Genomic DNA, 24,004 nt, shown 5'->3' on the forward strand with positions numbered 1-24,004 from the left:
ATTTTTTAAAATTGCAAGAATATGATAAGCACCTTAGAGATTTGACTGCAGTTTATTAATGCATATATAAGCATTTACATATTAATAGATGAAATATGCATACACATAGATAGAGAAATGTGCATTTGAATTATATTTTTTGAATTCAAAATATATATATGGATAAACTAACAGAGATTAGGCCATTTACAGAATTTGTGGATCTCAATTCAAAACTCTGGATAAGTATAATACTTTACTTTTTAATAAATGTTTATCTACAGTGGTAATTAACCACAATTTTTTTTAGTTAAAAATAATATAGGGTTTGTGCTGCTCATTGTTTAGTTGGTTTTTTTATAGTGTTTGTTGCGAGTTCGTCGCTTTGTAGCTTTTTTCATTTTGATCCTAATATTGTCGGCATAATTAGTTATAAGGATCTGAACATTCATTGATTAGTATATCGCTATTATAGTATTTAAGTTACATGAAACAAGGGCTACCGAATATAACATACCATTTTAACAATATTATCAATAATGGTGTCCCTTCATTATTTTAGATCATAATGTAAAACAAAAGAACTCTAACTGTCGTAGCATCTGCAAATATTACGAGAATATATAATCACGGAAATCATTTTTCAAACTATTGAATCAAAATAGTTTTATTTCAAAAGAATAATCGTTTTAAAATTTCAAATGATCCGTCGCTGAAAAAAAACCTATTTTCTATATCGATCTTATATTGTACCATGTTTAACACATAATAAAAAAAAATGAATTCGATAATGTGAACTTGAGTATTTGTTCATTAGCGCAAAAGTTTGTGTTCGCCATAAATAATCAATTAACGAATAAATAATACTTTGGTATAGTCTACAGTCAATTGAACTCAATTTCTATACATTTTAATAACAATTACAATGTTCAATAATACCAAAGTTCTTTAAACGGTATTACTTTCGACTTGAATAACATGTATTTTCCTTCTTCTTCTATGTTGATACTTTCTGCATGATGTCTAGGCTACACAGTGTTCTTGCTTTTCTTGTGGTTAATGCTACCATTACAGGTATGTTAAACTATAAATTTCAATAAAACATATTATGTACAATAAACTAGTCATAGATACCATGATGTAAAGTTTGTACGCCAGACTCGCGTTTCGTCTTCGAAAGACTTGTGATGGATCTACTAAGAAAGTTAAAAAGGCTAAAAAAGTAAGAAGTTGAAGAGCATTGAGGATTCAAAATTCTGAAAGATCATGAGGGAGAAATTTTCAGTATTTCGAAATATTTAAAGTTTGATAAAACAGTTAATTTATAATTATAACCATATCAATGACCATTCATGTCAACACAGAAGTGCTGACTACTGGGCATATAATACCTGCGGTCGTAAATAAACTCAGCATAGAAATCACAATTAAATTGTGTTCGGTAGTCGCATTTTTGTCTTATAAATCACATCAATGACGATCGAGGCAAACAAGTTAAATGCTCAATGAAAGTTCGAGTTTCGAAAGGTTTAGCCAATTACAGATAAAATAATCAAATCCTGTGGAAGAAAATCTTTAGTATTTTGAAAAATTGATTTTTTTATAAATATTTGTTTCGATAATTATGACGTTATCCATTAAAACTTATGTCAACACAGAAGTATTGGCTGTTGTGCTGGTCATACTCTCGGGGGAGGAAACTTCTTTTAGCAGTGGGATAGATATGGAATTAAGTTATAGTTATTGACCAAGCAAGTCGGTATATGCCATTTAATCTGCACAGCACGAGATGACCCAATAACCCGAACGACGTAGGAGTTCGGGTTATTGGGTCATCTCGTGCTGTGCAGATTAAATTACATATACCGATTTGATTGGCCAATAACTGTTTTAACACATGACGCAATCAATTTACGTGAACGTTTTAGAAATGTGGACGTTCCGCAATCCACTGATCCTAGGAAAGTTTCTTGTAGGGGAAATACGACTTTGGTAAGTTTAAAATTAATATTTTTTTTGATATTTAGGCTCATTCTTAAATTGCGATTTAATGTTGTATTTATTTTTATCGTTTCCGTTAAAATTATTCCCAATTTTTATTTAATTGGTGACGATTAAGACTTTGACAAATTGTGTACTTTCAAATTGGTGTATGAAAAGAAAAATAACTGCAAGGGTTATTGAGTTTAAATTAGATTAATTGCTTTTGAATTTCTTTCCCTCAATGATATGCTTAGAGAAAAAAAGAACCGAGGAAGATGTTATATTACCTAAATTTTAAATGTTAAATAAACAGAAAATACATTTCTCTTTTAAAACATTTACCCCCCCCCCCATTACTTTTTAAGACATGTCCATCTAAATAAAGTCTGATTGATCTCCAGCTAACCAGCTAATCCCCGTTTTGAAACTAACTTAAATATGATCCTCATTAAATTCGATCCAAAAATAGTCCTTTTATAGGAATAGCTATCAAAAAAGTCGTTATAATTCCATTGAGTCTGAAACTAATCCAAATCAGATTTCTTTTATTCGGATATTCTAAGATACATTTCTTTTTTGGCAGAAATTACCAAAAATTGTTTTAACTATCTTTCTAACTTTAAAACACTGATTTAGATTTACGTTGTACACAAAATATAATAAAATAGTTTATGTCCCAGCTTAGATAAATAAAAAAAAAAAGGAATGAGAAACCTTTCGTTTTCCTATTTTGAAACTACGATGTTTGTACGAAGTTCAACTTTGTCGTAATTTCAAGGCAGATAGCGGATTCGGGGGTGGGGGCGAACAGGTCTTTAACCCTTGGATTGGACAAAGTATCGTGTTTTAGCTTAAAATCGTCAATTTTGTCTTTAGTCTCGCTACACTCGGTGATATTTTTTTTAATTTGATAGAATAACGCCCCTTTTAAAATCCAGGAACCGCCCCTTAAGATAAAAATAGATTTGAACTGTGCAGTATATCTGAGGTAGTTAATGCACATCTTTGCTGTGCATTATCCAGATTATAACACAGTTAGAACAAAGAGATTTAACTCTTGCCATGTGTTAACATTATTTATACATCGCCATTTCGCTATTATATTAATAATAATGATAATGACAACAATATATCAATAAATCACAAAAATTATTGGTTAACAATGAGCATGCACACACACAGAGAAAAAAAAATAGTAGAAAAACACAATTTTAAAACGTCATATTACAAAAATATAATTAATTGCAGCTTCGATCTCAACGTCGGCACCTGAAAGTGTAAGTTAATATTTAGACTTTACATTTTAAAAAATATATAAGAAAAATAACAATTTTGTTTAAAAAAGAGATGTTTATAAAATATAAAGATGTAGTAGGATTTTCAATGAGACAACTCTCAACCAGAGACCAAATGCCATCAAAGTTAGCAACAATAGGTTACCGAATGATCTTCAACACTGATCATAACTCAAATCATACCAAGCAATACAGGGTACCGAAATAACAAATGTAAATTAATTCAAAAACGAAAACTAACTGATTTATGTACAAAACAATAAAAAATAATGGTAAACAATAACAAATCTTTCACTTCCTTTTTTCTTATTTCCATATATCAATTATTCTTCATGTCAGCATAAATGAGCCCACTACATAGTTGGTCATATATTCAGGACGAAAAGTTCACCAAGCAGTGGTATTAACACAGCGGCTGTACTATTTTCATCAAATATACCAGGCTTATAAGTTGGCACACTAAGGCTTAATCGATGACGGAGTTTAAGAGCATTAAACCCCGATTTTTTTGGAAAAATTAATGGTACATGTGGATTATTTGTAATTGAATTTCTTGTCCAACAAATAGAATCACAACTGACTGAACTCCGAAAAAAATTCAAAACAGAAAGTCCCTAATCAAATGGCAAACTCAAAAGCTCAAACACATCAAACGAATGGACAACAACTGTTATATTCCTAACTTAATTGGTACAGGCATTTTTTATGAAGAAAATGGTAGATAAAACCTGGTTTTATTGCTAGCTAAACCTCTCACTTGTATGACAGTCGCATAATATCTCAAAGCTCAATTTTCCATAGACGTATCATTGACATCAAACCTGCATTCGTAACCATTCATTTCTAACTACAATCACAAGTTCATTGATTTGGTAAATTATATAATTGATAATATTTCGTTGCAGAAATTTGAAGGCACTATATTTGTCTCCAGTGCCTCAATAGGAATTATAATCGGACTACTTTCTGTAACAAGTGTAATAATCCTGTTTTGTGTATTATGTCGGCTATGCAACGGATCGGCTAGAGAAAAGGAACCACTGAAAGAAGTGTTTAAACCTGTACCAGAATGTAATGTGCAAGTCAAGGAACCAAAACGATTTAAACAGCTGAAGTGGGAAAAGCCTGAATACATCCCATGATTCGTTTAAAGCATAATACTTTGGATACTGTTGTGCACTAATATACGATTTATAAATTACTTTATTTCATATTTTGATATTTTAGTATTTTTATGTAGCTGTAAATATTCAAGTGCACAGATCAATAAACTGATATGAAAATTTGTACACGTCCTAAAGTTATGTTTTCATCATTGTACTTAGTTATTTGATACGTTTTTTCTTTCTGTTCTTTCCAGATCTAAATGCTTTCAACTTTAGTTTGAAAGGGCCAATGCAATCAAAAAAATATATATACTTAATATGCATTTTTTTTTATTACTAGTAATCATGGGAGAATAAGATATCAATGAATTCTTTTTTGTAATATTTTCTCATTCTTAAATTATTGTAATTGTTGAAAAATGTGTGTTTGAAGAATATACGAACAAATTGTTTGCACGCATTCTGACAAGTAAAAAAATTATAAACAATGTGTAAGTGATATTTTCATTGGTTTTATCATGGAGGTTCCATTGTAAAAAGGAAAATCACAAAAAAATACACTCCGAGGAAAATTTAAAGAGGAAAGTCCCTTATCAAATGGCGAAATCAAATGCTTATACACGTCAAACAAATGGATAAGAACTGTCATATTCGTGACTTGAATTGGTACAGGCATTTTCTTATGTAGAAAATGGTGGATTAAACCTGGTTTTATAGCTAGCGAAACCTCACTTATATTTATATATCTCAAATCTTATAAAGTAAAAAGAGTAGGACGCACATCTTTCTGTAGAAATGAAATATTAACTAACGGGTACTTTCATTTTATTGTTTTCTCATGAAATATTAAATACTGCTCATTTAAAAAAATCTTTTGCATGGTTTAACCTGAAACGATTGATGACAAATGATAAATAAGGGCAACAGTGGTAAATGTTCTGTACTAGTAGGAATATGGCAGTTGTTATCAAAAAGTTCGTTTCTATGTATGTTGACTTTTTTTGTGTAGCACTTCGGTGTTTCTGTTGTTCCTTTAAATTCCACTTATACTTCTTTCTCTTATATGTTATTTGTTTCCCGCTCAATCGATTTACGACTTTTGAACACCGGTATAATAATGTTGCCTTTATTTGTATACCGCTGTTCAATTGTCACAAATCGATCAAGCGAAAACAAATCCGGGTCACAAATTAAAACCGAGGGAAACACATTAACTATAAGAGAAAAACAACGGAACCAAGGAAACATCAAATACATATTGAGTCAAAATTCAGTAATTTTTCTGAAAATAAAGTTCAAACATCATCATTTACAGAAGAGTTTTGAATAATAGAGTTAGGTCCCTTTGGGTCTTTCGATGTACATCCTTGCTTTCAAAGATCTGGCTTGAATCGTTCAGGATGACTAGCGTAAATTCAGAAAAGCACTTTGGATGCATTAAAATTATCTTGAGTATTATATTTTTTATGGTAGAATATATGATTAATTCAAAATAAATTGAGCTACAAGTATTTCAGTTTTAAATTGACATAAAATCGCGAGGTTTGGCTAGCCGTAAAACCAGGTTTAACCCACATTTTTTGCTTACAATGTCCTGTAACAAGTTAGGAAAATGGCAGTTGTTATCTTATAGTTTGTTTATGTGAGTATTGCATTGTCGTTTGTTTTTTGTTGAACTTCAGTGATTATTTTAGAATGTACATACTTTTCAGAAGAAAGGAAAGAATGAATAGATGAAAAATTATGTACCAACATTAATACTCTAAAGTTTAAAGCAGTTATGAATTTTTTTAAAAACAAAATATGAATTTTTCAAAACAATCAAAACTTAAAAAGCTGTGTAAGCTCATTAAATCATTAATAGAAAATGAATTCTCTCTGATAAAAAGTAAGCCTTTAAACCTATGCATTCTTTTCTACTCTGTTTGCTGTTACCTCACCATGTCTTATATTATTATTATGTATGTCTATGTATTTCTGTATACCATTGTATCAACATAGGTTCTTCAGAATAGTATATATATATATATTAGTGTTTCTGTTGTTTCGTTGTTTTCTTCCTCTTATAGTTGATGTGTTCCCTAGGTTTAGTTTGTAACCCGGATTTGTTTTCTCTCAATCTCGATTCATGACTTCCGAACAGCGGTATACTGCTGTTGCCTTTGTTAATAGTATACAATTTCCATATCATCAATGTTAAAAGTAAATTTGTCATATGACCTTTAACATGTTTAAATAGAAACTTATGAATTTAATGATTTTTCGCTTTCTCTGTTATATACGCAAGATAATTTTGGGTCCATTATACTTCTTTAACATACAAAAATAACAAAATGAGGTTTAATTATTCACTTGCATATAAATAATTCATCAGCGATATTGTGTTGCATTGCATATTTTGACAAAACGGAATCAAACCGGCTGCAAAAAGCGATTTTTCATTAATATATTAAAGTCTTACAAGGCCCAGTAAGATACAAACAAAATTAGATATGCGGTACTTCAATGCAAAACAATAAGGAGGTAAACACTAGTCCAGTGAAAACTGAAGAGGATGTCCATAAACAATAAGGAGGTAAACACTAGTCCAGTGTAAACTGAAGAGGAAGTCCATAAACAATAAGGAGGTAAACACTAGTCCAGTGTAAACTGAAGAGGAAGTCCATAATCAATAAGGAGGTAAACACTAGTCCAGTGTAAATTGAAGAGGAAGTCCATAAACAATAAGGAGGTAAACACTAGTCCAGTGTAAATTGAAGAGGAAGTCCATAAACAATAAGGAGGTAAACACTAGTCCAGTGTAAACTGAAGAGGATGTCCATAAACAATAAGGAGGTAAACACTAGTCCAGTGTAAATTGAAGAGGAAGTCCATAAACAATAAGGAGGTAAACACTAGTCCAGTGTAAACTGAAGAGGAAGTCCATAAACAATAAGGAGGTAAACACTAGTCCAGTGTAAACTGAAGAGGAAGTCCATAAACAATAAGGAGGTAAACACTAGTCCAGTGTAAACTGAAGAGGAAGTCCATAAACAATAAGGAGGTAAACACTAGTCCAGTGTAAACTGAAGAGGAAGTCCATAAACAATAAGGAGGTAAACACTAGTCCAGTGTAAATTGAAGAGGAAGTCCATAAACAATAAGGAGGTAAACACTAGTCCAGTGTAAACTGAAGAGAAAGTCCATAAACAATAAGGAGGTAAACACTAGTCCAGTGTAAACTGATGAGGATGTCCATAAACAATAAGGAGGTAAACACTAGTCCAGTGTAAACTGAAGAGGATGTCCATTAACAATAAGGAGGTAAACACTAGTCCGGTGTAAACTGAAGAGGAAGTCCATAAACAATAAGGAGGTAAACACTAGTCCAGTGTAAATTGAAGAGGAAGTCCATAAACAATAAGGATGTAAACACTAGTCCAGTGTAAATTGAAGAGGAAGTCCATAAACAATAAGGAGGTAAACACTAGTCCAGTGTAAACTGAAGAGGAAGTCCATAAACAATAAGGAGGTAAAGACTAGTCCAGTGTAAACTGAAGAGGAAGTCCATAAACAATAAGGAGGTAAACACTAGTCCAGTGTAAACTGACGAGGAAGTCCATAAACAATAAGGAGGTAAACACTAGTCCAGTGTAAATTGAAGAGGAATTCCATAAACAATAAGGAGGTAAACACTAGTCCAGTGTAAATTGAAGAGGAAGTCCATAAACAATAAGGAGGTAAACACTAGTCCAGTGTAAACTGAAGAGGAAGTCCATAAACAATAAGGAGGTAAACACCAGTCCAGTGTAAACTGAAGAGGAAGTCCATAAACAATAAGGAGGTAAACACTAGTCCAGTGTAAACTGAAGAGGAAGTCCATAAAAACTGAAAAAATCAAACGCTTGAACAAACAACGCAACAAATAGAAAACAACTGTTATATACAATATTTGGTACGGCCCGATATTTTCAGAGAAAAAATTGTGGGTTCGAATTCAAACTGATTTCATAACTATAGTTTAATCTTTCACTTGTCTCATAGTTGTTTAAGTAAAAGTAGTTAATAACGAGGTACTGCAGGCCAATATATCTTTTAATTTATTTTAAAATGTGGCAAAATATAGGCTTCGTGCACTTATCCAGACAGTTTCGGAATGGTCCGAGGTACGTGCATCCTGTTGTAATTTGATTCTCTTTACTGTTTAAGAAAATAGCTTTTTGGAACAAATATTTCCACCAATGAAAAATAATCGCGATTTTTTTGGTGGACAGCAAAGCTTAAACCAGACTATAATGCTCAGAATAAAAAAGAATAATAATCTTTAATATATCACCAGAGGATACAACATTTATCGTACTTCTTTTCAAGTTGTATAATTCATTTCATATTTTACGAATTTTGCAAAATGTTAGAAATCACATTATGATAATTTCGCAATTATATGGAATCGAAAGTGTCTGCAAATTTTATTAAAAAAAAATGTTAATTTATTGGTTGAAAGGTTAGTCCTTCCACTGGCAAATATGTTTGTGAAGTTTTCAGGACTACAACAAAGTAACAGTTAATGTAATAGGTAGGTTTTCAAAATAAGGCAAATTTGGCTGCTACTGAAAACTGTTGATACTTAGGAGATTAGGGTAGAAGTTTGCCTCTACGAACCAACAAAGAGGTGTTGCAATGATTCGTTAGTGTGCATAGCCAGCTAATCATTCTCTGTTTACCCGGCATCTGAAGCACAGACTTATTCCGACTGGACATGATTGGGTTTTTATACACACCACACAGACTATCGGATGCAGCAATGGAGCAACGGCCGACCGAGAGAAGAACATAGCTGAATAACATTTGATTTTAAACAACATGAAAAATGGAGCATCTGTCTCCAGTTCCCAATTAAAATGCCATTAAAGTCACATGAAACGAGTGACCGGTGAAAAATATTGTTACTAGTAATCCAATTCTTGAACCAATGCATACATATATCATAAACTTAGTCTTCTGTGCACGATTTTATCATTTTTTTTCGCATAAATTTCGTATAATCGTCAATTTCTTTTTCAATCGGTCAGTGTTGTTGTGAAAATATGGCAGGTAATTAAAGTTTGTGTTTTGAAGCCGAAGTTTAACGATTCAGTATCACCCGTTGTAAACAATCAACAAAAGAGCATCGATATTGAGAACGTGTTTAACATGAACAATCAGATAATAGTTTATTTCAGTGACAGATCCATGCGTATTGCGATCACCGGATTTTTACGAGAGGGTCACGCTAATGTAGATATGGCACAAAATGTGCACCTGAATATAGGTATCTTGTTTTCCGCTATAATTACACCTCATGTACGAATCCTGGGTTTTGATTGGTCGATGGCCAGTGTATTTTTCACAAATTTACTGTTATCAAACGAATATCGTTCATTCTAATATGACGTGCTTCTTTCGCTTTGTAAACAACAAAATGTCGAATATCACGGCCCAGGCCATGTGTAAATTTCCAACAAATCTATGGCTTCCATGAATTATTTCTTTATTTTTTAACGCCGCCGGGGTATATGCAAAAAGGATATGCCTTTTTTACCCTCTCTTTCGTGGTATTTGCCAAAAAATACTCTATCCGACTGGACGCTTGTAACGTTACGATCATCAATGCATTTTTGAAAGTTAACATTCGGTGTTATTAAACAGATATGAGACAATATCTGAAAAAGTCTAATTTCCATGTCCCTCACTTCACCAGCAATTATTTTTTTTATTCAATCATCTTTTTTGAAAATTTTAAGTTTCAGTATAAACTAAATTATATAATGCACCAACTCCTGTCAATTAAACACTCATTCTTATATTTCTTCCAATAAAATATTGTAATTTAAATGTTCAACCCCCCCTAAAATCATGTTGTCCCCTGTGTTTTTTTTAAAACTAAATCATTCAAATAATATCCAAATTAATTAAACAGGCGTCCGATTCTCACATATATGATATATTATTTAATAAACTTGCCCCTAATTTGTCTTTTTATATTATAACTATAGCATGTAATAAAATTTTGCAAATTTTAAGAGAAAAAAAATTTGTCCCCAGGGGTGATTTCCCTCCTGTTACCACTGGTTTTTTTTACCTGTGGAAACGTTTACAAGACCAAGAGTTATTTTCCCATTATATATTGTGAAGAGAACCATTCCCTGAATGTATTAGTACAAAGAAATAGTTGGAAAGGTGGTCAGGTTTGAAAATTCAAGCCCATCCAAGATAAGAATTTATAGAAAAATACTTATTGGTGTTCTATCCTGTTATAGCCTTTTTTTACACTTTCTGAGAATATTTTTAAGTGTGCACCACAACATTAAGTGTGTTTTTATATCATCTTTTTAAAAGTTATATGTCACAGGAAATACACTTACATTTAATGTGATAAAAAGGACAAAAACTATCGCGTAATTCCTTTCTGTTAAGTTCTGTCATGTTACCTGATCAAAAGTAACAGCATAACCATCATCAGTAACAGGAAGGATGTTCAAGACAATTTCACTGTAGAATCGAACAGTTAATCTACTATATGCCAACCATTTCATTTAATATAAGTTATCACCACCATATCAAATAAATTTCAAAATAATATACAGTATATTGAATAAAAAAATAGGTTTTTTGCTTTTGATAACAGCAGAGAACATTGTGCAATTCTAGTATAGTAGATAGTAACAGAAAGGAATTTATTTTAGAATTTTTCATTACCTAGGCAGATTTTTCATCTTGCAAATACAGTTTCAAAGGATAAATGACATTGTTTGCTGTTATCTTCCAATTGTGACCAATCTAAAATGATTTATTTTTCTTAAACTTTAAAATAAAGCAGAAAAATCCTTTCTGTTACCAACTCTGTCCTGTTACCGTTGTCCTGTTACTCAAGATTCTTTCATGTTACCGACATATCTGACTATATTTAAGTATATTTCTAAACCTTTTGTATTGCAAATGCTAAAATCAATAATTGGCATTTGATAAAGTATTGCAGGATATACAAGTAAACCACAAATAGTGTCTTAAACTTATTCCTTATTCCCATTAGAAACTTTTTTAAATTGATTCACTTTGGTAACAGGAAAGAACTGGATTTTTTTTGTACCATTTTTTAAATTGCCATTGTTTCCATATTAAACAATTATTTGAAATTACAGACAACAGTTCCTAGATCCCCAATGTGTGTTCTTTGATTTGTGTTATTAAAATACCGGGTCTAAAGAATTTTTTTTTGTTTTTTTCTTATTGCCAAAAACTAGACTTTTTCAGATATTGTCTCATATATAGCATGTTCTTGATGCGTATTTGCGAAACATACCAGTCTTGAGAATGAATTTCCCTCGCCTTACAGCTTAGGAAATTTAACATTCCCTCGACTGGTATGTTTCGCAAATACCCCTCCTTAACATGATATATCTGTTTAATGTCACTTTGCATACGAAAAATATGTCGGCGAATTGCTTCCTGCATGGGAGCAAGCAATTAATAAAAAGTAAACTTCTTTTGAATGTTGAAAAATTAAAGAATTTTCTTCAGAAAAAAGTATATGTACACAAGTTTAATAATGAAAACTATCCATTTTGTTATAAAAAACATATGCTTCATTTTTTAAAGTTTTTATGGCTATTTACACATTGTTACACATTCAAGAAAATTTAAATGTGTATAAATGTTTTATTGTTTATGAAAGTATTTATCTAAAAATCAAGAGATAAGAGTAGTTCAAAAATAATAAATGCAAATTAGCCACAAATATACATATTTTGAGTGGTATATGATTTTAAATGGTATATTTTAAAGATGTAAATTGTATTATCTGGTTCTGTCCTGGCCTTTTATAGCATTTTTAATAGTATTAAACAATGTTGTTTTCTTATATTATATGTCTCCAATTTATGTCTAATCTTATGTACTTGTATGTAATGTCATGAAAGCTCTTTATAGGGCCCTTTAATTGGAAATAAAATATGCTTATTCTTATTCTTATTCTTATACCGTCTACTCACCTTATGTGACTATAGGCGACCCCGTGTACATATCAAAACGCACCGACTGTTTGTTCGGATGTCCTCGGATCTTTTCCTTAGCTATTTATACAGTCCAGAAATATTCGAACAAAAAAACCGCCACTTTCTAAATTTTTTAACTTCTCATCTTCATTGTAACTTTCAACTACCGACCTTGATGATCATCCAGTTATAATGGTTTAATCTTCTACTACCCAAAACTGACAAAAGGCAACAGATTCGTTAAAAATAGGTAAACGATTAGAAAATGAATGGAAAACATGTCATAGGAAACGATCGATGTCAACTCGTACCTTTGCTTACTCGGCCCCGATTTTCAGATATTTTGTTCATTTTTAATATAAATATGCAATCTCAGAAGTTATTATATATATTTTTTTTTTAACTTTTACCCCCCCCCCCCCCTTTTATCCAAAAGAATATGTGGATTTCTAATTATATATCATGTATATGTATTATTAGTCCAAATAATTATATAAACGTCTGGTGTAAGAAGGCTCCCATAAAAAAATTAAAATAGCCTTGCCAGACATCATAATTATTTCGACTAATGTGTTATATGTGTATAAATGTCATAATGTAAGACATGTCTTTATTGCTGAGCTAGTTACAACCCCAAAACTAAAGTTTACAGAGGAGGCCCATATTGGCACAAGACCTATAAATTACAAACTGATTAGATAATTTTGTGTTATAAATAAAAAAAACTGAAAAAGAGAAGAGAGAGTTTCAGGGAAAAAAATAAAAATTTCATATATAATAAAATGATGCACTTTGATTATCAGAGTCTGTTGATTGAGGTACATTTTTATATAATTTTAGCAATGACCATCTCCTTTAACATGTTTAATTATCATTGTTTATGTTTGTATTATGTATAACTGAACTCTAAAACAACACCAAGAAATTTCTTTCATCAGTCTGAGCTATACATCATTGAACATTGTTAGTAGTTTATTTCACAGGGGGTAGGAGGGGTCCTGATCTAGTCTATTTTAATTTTTTTCTGGGACACCTTCAGAGTTTATTTCACAGGGGGTAGGAGGGGTCCTGATCTAGTCTATTTTAATTTTTTGTTTATTTCACAGGGGGTAGGAGGGGTCCTGATCTAGTCCAAATAATTATGACTTCTGGCAAGGCTATTTTAATTTTTTTTCTGGGACACCTTTATTTGGACTAGATCAGGACCCCTCCTACCCCCTGTGAAATAAAACTACCAACAATGTTCAATGATGTATAGTATAGCTCAGACTGATGCAAGAAATTTCTTTTTCTTCATAGGAAGGCATCCCAGAAAAAGAATAAAATAGCCTTGCCAGACGTCATAATTATTTGGACTAGTCCTGATCCTGAAATCCTGGGCTTAAAAACACGATATTCTGAGGTCCTGAATTTAAATAAATTTAAATCCTGACATTCTAAAATTCGTAAAAAGAATTCCCAGATCCCGAAAGGGTCAATCCCGAAATTCTGAGCTTAAAAACACCCGATCCCGGAGTCCCAGTAAAGGTCCTATCCCCCGTCATTACTGTATAATGTTTACCATTTCGTTCAATTAAAGACAAACTACAATAACATATATACAATGAAAGAGTGACAGTGGATATGTTTTTTTAGATGTTTAAATCATTGTAAATTTAAAGAAAACAAGAATGTGTCCTCAGTACACGAATGCCCCACTCGCACTATCATTTTCCATGTTCAGTGGACCGTGAAATTGGGGTAAAAACTCTAATTTGGCTTTAAAATTAGAAAGATCATATCATAGGGAACATGTGTACCAAGTTTGAAGTCGATTGGACTTCAACTTCATCAAAAACTACCTTGACCAAAAACTTTAACCTGAAGCGGGACAGACGGACGAACAGACGGACGGACGAACGGACGGACGGACGAACGGACCCACAGACCAGAAAACATAATGCCCCTCTACTATCGTAGGTGGGGCATAAAAAATCCTGTTGTTTTTTTCTGTACAATTTTAACTATGAATAACATGAATAAGGAATAAGCATTTACTTTTTATAAGTCCATAATAAATAACTCGGCCATTGTTACTATTTGAATTTATTTAAGACCATCTTCAGAGAAAGATATTTCTATTGGTTGTTCCATTTCTGAAAATTTGAAAAACACATCAAGTTCTTTGATTGGTTCCACAACATGCACAAGGTGCAAATTCTTATGCAAACAGGCAAATTTGGGGCTTAATCTTTCATGAGTAAATTTAAGCTTGTGTCCTTTTCTGCATTTTCTGGCAAAAAACTGCTTTACATGACTTATAATAAAAGCATGCATATATGTATGTATGCAAATATATAATCTTGTTGTTTAGCATGTTAAGTTTAAAACTAATTTTTTGGGGAAATCCCATGTTGAGACCCCCCCCGTGGTCAATTCAAGGAATCAATTAACGATAAACACTGCAAGTGTCTAAACACAAAGCTTGATTGGACCAATTGATTTCTCAATGTTTCATGTACCAGGTACATGTATGATATATGGTGAAGTTCAATTTTCTTAGGTATGAAATGAAAAAAAAGAAGGTGTGGTATGATTGCCAATAAGACAACTCTCTATGAGAGACCAAATGACACAGCCATTAACAACTATAGGTCCCCAGTTGGCTTTCAACAATGAGCAAAGCTTATACCACATACATGTAGTAAGCTATAAAAGGCTGAAATAGGACAATTGAAAAAAATATAAATGAGAAAACTAACGGCCTGATTTATGAACATTAATGTACAAAAAATGAACAAAAAGTGAACAAAACAGTCATCATGGTCATACAGTGTGTAATCAGCATGATTTTAACAAGTGATTGATAATACTAAGGAGAATAAAAGAATACTTAAAAAATCCAGACTGAAAACAAGGCATAGGTACTTTTATTCAGTCCGAGACGGACTGAAAACAAGGCGTAGGTACTTTTATTCAGTCGAAGACGGACTGAAAACAAGGCGTAGGTACTTTTATTCAGTCAGAGACAATGAAAACAAGGCGTAGGTACTTTTATTCAGTCGGAGACAGCAATTTCGGGTTGTGTTCTAGTAACTTATATAAAATCATTAAAATGTTTAGTTAGACAATGTTAGAACATGCTGAACGATATCTAATTTTTTACTTTATTTAAATTTAACTCAAAGTAACAGATAGAATAACAAGTCTTCGAATTTAAACCTATTAGAATATATATATATATAATATTATTATCATGATTATACATGTTATCATGGTTATACATCCAACTTTATGACTGAAAAGTTTTAAACAATCTAAATTTTACTCCTTGTTCAATCCTTCACCACATTTTAGAAATACATATCTACAATGTATACATTTTAAAGTAATTTATTGTTAATTTACAGGGTTTTAAGTTAAAACTGTCTTATGGATGGACTTTAAGTCTTAGCTAAAATAAAAGAATATGGAATACAGTGAAAAAACATCCAGTAGTCAAGATACCTATAGTGATGAAGGCAACATACCTCCACAGAAACGAACAAGAAGGAAAGCTAAAACTGGTAGTAGAGTTAAAAGGAAAAGAAGAACTGTTAGACATGATATTGATACTCCCTTTATTACAACCTCACCTGACCAAGCTGATTTTTTGATACCATGCTCAACTTCAGATTGGAATACTTGCCATCTTGAATCATTGAGAATATATTTTGAAAATGCACCTAAACCAATTTCAGTACTTTTAGATAAAGTATACCAGAATACAGGAATGTTTGGTCCTTTGAATGAAGAACAATTGAGGTGTGTAGAGAAACAACAAGATAGTATGTCATTTTCCACCAGTCTATCTGATGTGATGACTTATGCTTCTGAGTATTATCATTATTCAAATAAACATTGTGATTCTAGAAGTTATGAAGAAATCATTACAGAACTAGATAGAATTAGTCTTCTCCAAAAACAAGGTCAAAGGTATATATATATATATATCTGTATATAGTCATTTCTTTAAGTATATAGGATTAAATTTATTGTGTTAAAATGGTATCAGGTCTCGAAACTTGAAATTTGGAAAATTCCTGATTATTTATCATTTTTGAAACAACTTGTCCATAAAGATGAAGACTAATTTATAATGTTTGGGCTAATTGAAATTTTTTGACATCAAATAAGAAATAGTAATATTGATCTTACATCTATTTATTACAAGTTTTCACCCACATTACAAAATTCATGATAATTTCAATGTCACTGTAGACATGGTAGAAATGGAGGAAAATACAAAAAGATTCTACAACTGCATTGAGTGGGATATGATGTTTCTCCACTCAAGATTCATCAAATTATAAAACTGGCCAAGAAATAGAGAAATACATATAAACAGAACTCAACTGCATAATGATCATGATGATTATGATATTGTTTTATATTCCACTTTTACTTTATCATACATGTATACAATTAACAAATTTTGGTAAATATATGTGTGAAATATTGATTGCTTATTTTTTTCTCTTTTCAGTCTTGATCAAGTAGTGTACTTTTTAAATCATATAATGAGGATAATACAAAAAATGAGATCATCATTAAAGACATTGCCCAAATCTGGTTTTAAGGACTTGTTTAAGATATTTATTCAGTTAAGTGGTCTTTTTGCAAGGTATGTATAATTAAGTGTAGACTGATTCATCCATTGTCATCTATCAAAAAAGATTTCAAGGAGTCACATCTTAATCATAATTATTCATTAAAAAAACTAGACAAGTAGTCAGAAATCTTAGAATAAAGATTCAGTTCTACGGATTTTTTTTTTATTCCAACTAAAGACTTATAAATTTCAGACATGGTATGTGTATCAGTCTCAGATTATAATAAGAGTTTTCATCCATCCATTTGGAACTTTGTATATATACTCCCTCTCCAACAACTTTTAACATTGATTTTGTACACTTACAGCATTCAGGATTTATTAATAGATTAACTACTCAAGAGTAGGAATATTGTGTTTGTCCAGGGCGACATGTTTGCCTTAGAATGGAACTGTGATAGCAAAAAATAAAAAAAAACATGCAGCCAACCAATCAATTTGACCTTTGTTAATAACTTCTCGTCTTACATTTTTGATACATATATATATATATATATATATATATATATATATATATAGTTTTCTTCCAACAAACAAGGTACATAATTTATTTGTTCCATTATGAATCACATTTTAAAACTGTTTGATATAAGAAATTTACCCTAACATGCCTAACAACATGAACAAAAAAAGGATAATTTTAGAGAACAACTGTTGTCACGTATAGGTCTAGTTGTTACATGTACATGTTCCTTTGAAGTTTTAACCAAAGAGGAAGATTTCTTAGATTGGTCATTGCTTACAAGGCAGACTTCTTACATGGGCTCAGAAAAAAAGAATGAAGAAATTATAGACTATTATTCATTTACATATACATGTATATATATAGTGTCACTGAATATTTAAAAGTTTGTAATACTGTGAACTTTGTATCTCTTTTTATTTAGCCATGATGTTATTTGTACTTCTTTAATAGTCCAATGATTGCCATTTGCCACTGTCATGACTGTACATAAAGCAAGTAACAATAATCTATCAATTAATCATATGACTGCCAAAACATTTTACATAGACTATGTACTAAGACTATAAGACCATTTCAAATATCATGCATGTGGGAAAACATTCATTGTTTAAGAAATAGGAGTATGTTTTTTTCTACCATGTATCCATTCATGTGGAATTATAATTTTTTGTAGTTTGATTATTCATATTTTCAGTGATGGCAAACTTTGGAAAGCAGACAGAATAATTCTGAGAGATCATGAAGTGATATCAGAAGCAGATGTTGCAATAACTTCAGTGGGAACAGATCAAGAGGAATTTGATGATATAAGTGCACTTGTTTCTATTGTTGAGGTAATTAGGTTTTTCTAAAGGGGTATTAGCTACTAGATATGAAAAAAAAATATAATATGATTTTATTATTGTTTACTGTCATGTTGTAATCGTAGTAATCATTAATGAATGTGGAGTAGTGAAGCAATCATTCCCTTAAAGTCTATTTAGTTTAATTTTGTAAAAATAAGCTAAGAAAATAATCACTGATGATATGTACACTTGCAAGTGAATCATTTGACCTCATTGAATTCTTACCAATCAGGTGAAATTTAATTTAACTCCTTATCTTGAGATGAGTTAAACATGTGTTCAGATGTTGAAAGGAAAAGAAAGTCAACATTGAAAATGAAAAAGGATGAATTTGTAATTGCTTGATTGATTTTATTCACTTGGTATTTATTTTAACCTTCTTTTGTACATTTGTGAATTGATATTTGCTCAAAGAACACCTTGTTTATTTTCCAAATGCAAATTTTTGGGAAATTTTGTATGATTTAAGATAATTATGATCAGGGCTAGGGCTTATGTTTGGCCCTGTGTAATAGGTTCATTCCAGAGTTTCAAACAGTATATTTGTGGGAAATAAAAGACCATTTTTGAAATCATCTTTATGATAACAATAACTGAAATCTGTTTTATAATTGTAGGCAGACAACCATGACAACTTAACATCCATAAACATTAAACAACAAGAAATAAAATCACTGTCTAAGTTAGCTTCAGATTCTTCTGACAGTCTCGTTAGTGAAGGACCTGTTCTAGTAATGCCACCAATCTGTAATTGGATCAGCAGTAATGTTCTTGGTCAGCATGGGGGAGAGTTATTAATCCATTTTGATAAGTTTACAGGGATTTTAACACAGAAAGATTTTTTCTACCGCCCTGGCATGATTTTATTTGGAACAAAGGTAAATGTTGTAAAAGAGTAATAATTTTAGATAAATGGATAGAATGTTCTTCTTCATGCAAATTAGGTGAAAATGAAAACAATACTCATGTATATGATTTCTGTATCTGTAAATCTATGAAGGGATGCATATGTCCTCAATTGTAGTTTTAAAATGAAATTTCAAGTAATGCTTGACCTTATCTGTTGATGTTTATCATAGATCACAGGTTTAGTTCAATATTTGTACCACATCAGGATAACCAGCTGGCTGACATAGATGTATGGAGTAAACAATTTATAGAAAGGCTTTGGAGGTAGAAAACCTAGAAGTTTCAGTCTGTCATATGTCCATGGTTCAGTGATTCTTTTAAAAACTGTATATTGTCAAAAGGGTCAGTGTGAACTTTTTTCATAAGGTCATCAGTTAACAGGGACTAAACTTAACACTCGCCCAGTCGCCCAAGGCGACCAGATTTTCAGCTGGGCGAATATATTTAATCATCCTGATCGCCCAGCTGGCGACTGTAAAATATTTTGGAGTGAAACCCATTTCTACCCTTTCCCCGCGATATCAACGGAAACTGTTCACTAAAGGAAACCTGCTAGTCTTATTAAAGCATGATAGTAAAATAGAGAGGATTTCTAAAAACCAGTAGGTTCATTTTAATAACCCAAACCAAGTCAGACAACTATGTTATCAATACGAAGTCACGATATGGCATATATACCTCCTTCGATTTCTCTCAACACATTATCTTAACTCCTGTTAAATCATCTACGATTATTTCATTATTGTTTAGTGTTTTCTTCCAAACTGTTCAATAAGTATCGCAATAGGGATGCCTTCCTGTTAACCTGGGAGTTATTAGAAGCTTGTATTAGACGGCAACTTGTCCCTGAATCGCTATTTACAAAATATTTAATGAAAAATCGAAACACAAAATCTAGTAAATTATAAGATATCCCGATATCTAGTTTGATATCCAATCTTTAATAAAAACTTATTTAATAATATATTTTGATTAACACTATTAGAGGATGGCTTTGATTTGAAAGAGCATTTAATGATCAAAGAAACAGCCATATTGTCTAAAGGTCAGCAGGAAGTTGAAATTGAACTTAATGAAGGGAGACAATTTTAGTAGGAAATAACCTAAAATACGTATTGTCAAATCTTAGGATATATTTCTGGTGGCAATAATTCAAATACTATAAAAGTACCACACACGACTTTTTCAAGACTCAAAACCTACAAGTAGGATTACACGATATGGCTTTATTAGTATATAGAGTGTACACTTAAGTTTTATTTTATTAGTATAAGAATTGGTTGGGCTCCTAAAATTTCAACTGGGCCCTGAAAAAAATATTTTAGGGGCCCAGGTGGCCCCCGGAGGAAAACAGTTATGTTTAGTCCCTGAGTTAACTTTTACAATATTTTTCTCTAAAACTAATGAGCCAAATTTAACCAGATTTGACCACAATCATTATTAGGATATATATATATGTTGTTTATTATAATATGTTAGATAAAGAACCAGACAACCAACATGGTTAAAATAGAACATAGGGTTAAAATGCAAGTGGTGTCCATTATCTAGATAAAAATTGTAGACAGACAAAATCTAAAAGAGGTGAAGCCATGTATTGAGAAATATGAAATATACCTTTTGTCTTATAAAATCAAAACTCTCAGACAACTTCTTAGTGAAGTTTTTTACTATTATTATACCCCTTGCTTTAAAAAAGGGTGGGTAATGGGTATACTGTTTTACCTGTGTCTGTCTGTCCGTCAGTCAGTTAATCCATCAGTACGTCAGTCTGACTGTCCCATGAATATTTTTCGTCACATTTTTCTCAGGAACTACAATACACTGATTTCTTAAATTTGGTTTCAAGGTTTATATAAGTCACCTATACCGTGTGATACGTTTTCAGATTCATCACTAGACAACTTCCTGTTTACCAAACACTTGTATGATTTTACGTTTGATAGCCAAGTTGAAAATTTTCGTCACATTTTTCTCAGGAACTACAATACAAGGATTTTTGAAATTTAGTTTCAGAGTTTATATCAGTCAGCTTTACCCATTGATGTGTTTTCAGATTCATCACTCAACAACTTCCTGTTTACCAAACACTTGCATATTTTTACACTATTGAAATTATCCACTTGCGGCGGGGATATCATCAGTGAGCAGTAGCTCGCAGTTTCACTTGTTTTTTTTTTGTTTTTTTTATTATCTAGTAAAGTATAAGTGATAGATAGAAAGTATAAAATTGCTGAAAATGTTGGTTAACACTTAATATTATTAATTCGTATATTTTAACAAATTTGATTCGTTTAGGGATAGTCACATGTTAAACTATATTTTCGAAGGTAGAGAGAAAACGGCGGATAGCAAAACGCATATTGACCTGAAAAAAGCATATTGCACGGTTATTTTTAGAATATCTAAAAACCAATATACTTTGTGACGTCATGTAATGAATTTCAGGATATTGTTTAACGTTTGGAACACATGATATCTGTGATCGATTATTTGACGAAAAAAATCTTCAAATACATAAGATGTCCCAAAAAAAAAGTAAATGAAATAACAACTAATATGTTGTTATTGTCAAGGAGACAATGTAATATCTATAAAATTCCAACAAACCTAAATGACGATTTTTATACAAATATGGTCATAAATTAATAATATAACAAATATAGCCTTTGTATGAGGTCAATACAGGATATATATCGACCCAAAGAAGTATATCGACCTCGGACTTCGTCCTCAGTCAATATACTTCTTTCAGGTCAATATATCCTTGTATCGACCTCATACAAAAGCTATATTTGTATAATAATCCTTCATAGGAACTAGTTAGTGCCCATAATGACAATTTTTATGGCCCCCCAACAAAGTTTTTTTGCGCCATATAGTTTTACCCTTGTCCGAAATTCCATAATTTCCTCATTCCGCAAAAAAACATTATATGAAGTTTTTTACTAAATGCCTTCAGATATTGGGCTGATTTTTGGTATGTGAGTTAACCATGATAGTTACAGATCAAGTTTTAAGTTTTGTTCCGCTCTGCTAATTTTTGCCGAAATCACAGGCTTTGGACTTTGATAAACTGATGAAAATCACAGTTATACAATTTTTTTTTCTAAACTCTTTCAGATATGGGGCTGATGTTTGCTGTGTGAGTTAACCATGATGAGTTACAGATCAAGTTTAAGTTTCGTTCCGCTCCCCTAATTTTTGATGAAATTACGGGATTGGACTTTGATGAATTGTTGAAAATCACAGTTATACAGACTTTTTTTCTAAACTCTTTCAGATATTGGGCTGATTTTTGGTATGTGAGTTACTCATGATGAGTTACAGATGAAGTATAGGATTCGTTTAGCTCCACTAATTTTTGCCAAAATCAAGGGTTTACAACTTTGAAAATTGTTGAAAATCACAGTAATACAGACTTTTTTATATACATCTCCAGATTTTTGAGCTGATTTTTGATATGTGAGACTACCATCATGTTTGTTTCCACATGTGTTATTGAAATTGCAGATTGTTCAACTTTTTGAGACGGGGCCATTCGTGTCGCTTTGACACATCTAGTTACTAATTATTTTACTATTTTGACTTTAATATTTTAAACTGTAAAAGATAGATAGAAACTTAAAAAGCAAACTTGGTCAGCAAGACAGTTTCTACAAGTAAGTCTAAAGAGCTGAAATTATAGACTGTTCACTTACATGAGTCATTGCCCTTGAATTATCATTTTTATTAAAACAAATATCAGTATTACAAGTTCAACATAAAAAATTTCAGTTGTTCTTGTCTGCAATGTTGGAAAGTGTCCATAGTTGAAGATGTATATAGATTTAGGCGAGCAACACACTGGTTTTTCATGTGAATTTCTAACTTATCATCATATAAATAATAGAAAAATATTTGGTATATGGGATCCTTGCAGAGTCTACATGTAAGACAGACAGGGTTCATTTGACTTTGATCTCATTTCATAGATCAGAGATAAAGGATAATCTTTTATTGTCAAGTCTGTATCTCAGATATTGTATTCAGTAGGTCAACTACATTTGGAGTATTGAATGATATACATGATATACCCACCTAATGCATGAAAATTAGTACACCATGCATATTATAGTAATAAATAAATAAACAAATTTGCATGTAACTTGTTACATGATTATATGTGATTTTAAAAATTGTTTTGTATATTATGATTCTATGATGGATTGATTTTTCAGATTTTTACTACTGTTTTATAAATACTTTTTTACAGGTAATATTTAACTTTTTTATGATAACTTTTTTGCAGGTAATATCTAAATTATTACTATTTTATTATTAATTTTTTTTAAAGTAATATTTACCTTATTTCTATTTTATCATTACTTTTTTGCAGGTAGTATTTACTTTACTAGTTTGCAGTAAAAAGCATTGGATGGAAATTACAGATACAGATTCTGTTAAAAAAGGGACAAGTTTCATTTCCTATTCAGAGCCAAAAGATTTGTTAATTAAGGAAGACCGTGACGAATTGCTGGAATCTATTGCTAGATTGAACAATATTTGTTAATTTTTTTCATATTTATACATTATATAAAGAATTTATGCAAGTTTGTTAATTTTTATATCACTTGGTCATAGGTAATGCATTCTTTTGCAATACCTTACCATAAGTATTCCATTGGGCCAGAGATCAGCCAACCCTTTTGTTAGCCCACCTGGCCCAATGAGCTTGTAGTCGGTCTTCAACTTTTACAAAAATCTTCTTCTCTGAAACAACTGCGCCAAATTTAATGA

The 24,004-nt window shown here is 31.4% G+C and overlaps 2 protein-coding genes across 2 annotated transcripts; both read left to right on the plus strand.

The window, feature by feature from the left end:
• Positions 1-931: 931 nt before the first annotated feature.
• Positions 932-6,311, plus strand: LOC139513536 (uncharacterized). The gene is made up of 3 exons (XM_071302143.1): positions 932-1,053; positions 3,211-3,239; positions 4,163-6,311. Exons 1-3 carry the CDS (start codon positions 996-998, stop codon positions 4,397-4,399), a joined length of 324 nt encoding a protein of 107 aa, XP_071158244.1. The 5' UTR covers positions 932-995; the 3' UTR covers positions 4,400-6,311.
• Positions 6,312-12,451: 6,140 nt separating this feature from the next.
• LOC139513537 (uncharacterized) lies at positions 12,452-23,821 on the plus strand. The gene is made up of 6 exons (XM_071302144.1): positions 12,452-12,625; positions 15,765-16,329; positions 16,880-17,017; positions 18,166-18,304; positions 18,934-19,194; positions 23,604-23,821. The coding sequence occupies exons 2-6, from the start codon at positions 15,824-15,826 to the stop codon at positions 23,775-23,777; spliced, it is 1,218 nt and encodes a 405-aa protein (XP_071158245.1). The 5' UTR covers positions 12,452-12,625; positions 15,765-15,823; the 3' UTR covers positions 23,778-23,821.
• Positions 23,822-24,004: the final 183 nt, after the last annotated feature.

Source organism: Mytilus edulis, chromosome 2, assembly GCF_963676685.1.
Source record: "Mytilus edulis chromosome 2, xbMytEdul2.2, whole genome shotgun sequence".
Classification (NCBI taxonomy): domain Eukaryota; kingdom Metazoa; phylum Mollusca; class Bivalvia; order Mytilida; family Mytilidae; genus Mytilus; species Mytilus edulis.

Excerpts from the sequence above, each read along its gene's own strand:
- LOC139513536 (XM_071302143.1), top strand. The coding sequence starts at position 996 with ATGATGTCTAGGCTACACAGTGTTCTTGCTTTTCTTGTGGTTAATGCT. Across the intron at positions 1,054-3,210 it reads GGTTAATGCTACCATTACAG|CTTCGATCTCAACGTCGGCA; the intron begins GTATGTTAAACT and ends AATTAATTGCAG. Across the intron at positions 3,240-4,162 it reads CAACGTCGGCACCTGAAAGT|AAATTTGAAGGCACTATATT; the intron begins GTAAGTTAATAT and ends ATTTCGTTGCAG.
- LOC139513537 (XM_071302144.1), top strand. The coding sequence starts at position 15,824 with ATGGAATACAGTGAAAAAACATCCAGTAGTCAAGATACCTATAGTGAT. Across the intron at positions 18,305-18,933 it reads CACTTGTTTCTATTGTTGAG|GCAGACAACCATGACAACTT; the intron begins GTAATTAGGTTT and ends TTATAATTGTAG. Across the intron at positions 19,195-23,603 it reads TGATTTTATTTGGAACAAAG|GTAGTATTTACTTTACTAGT; the intron begins GTAAATGTTGTA and ends ACTTTTTTGCAG.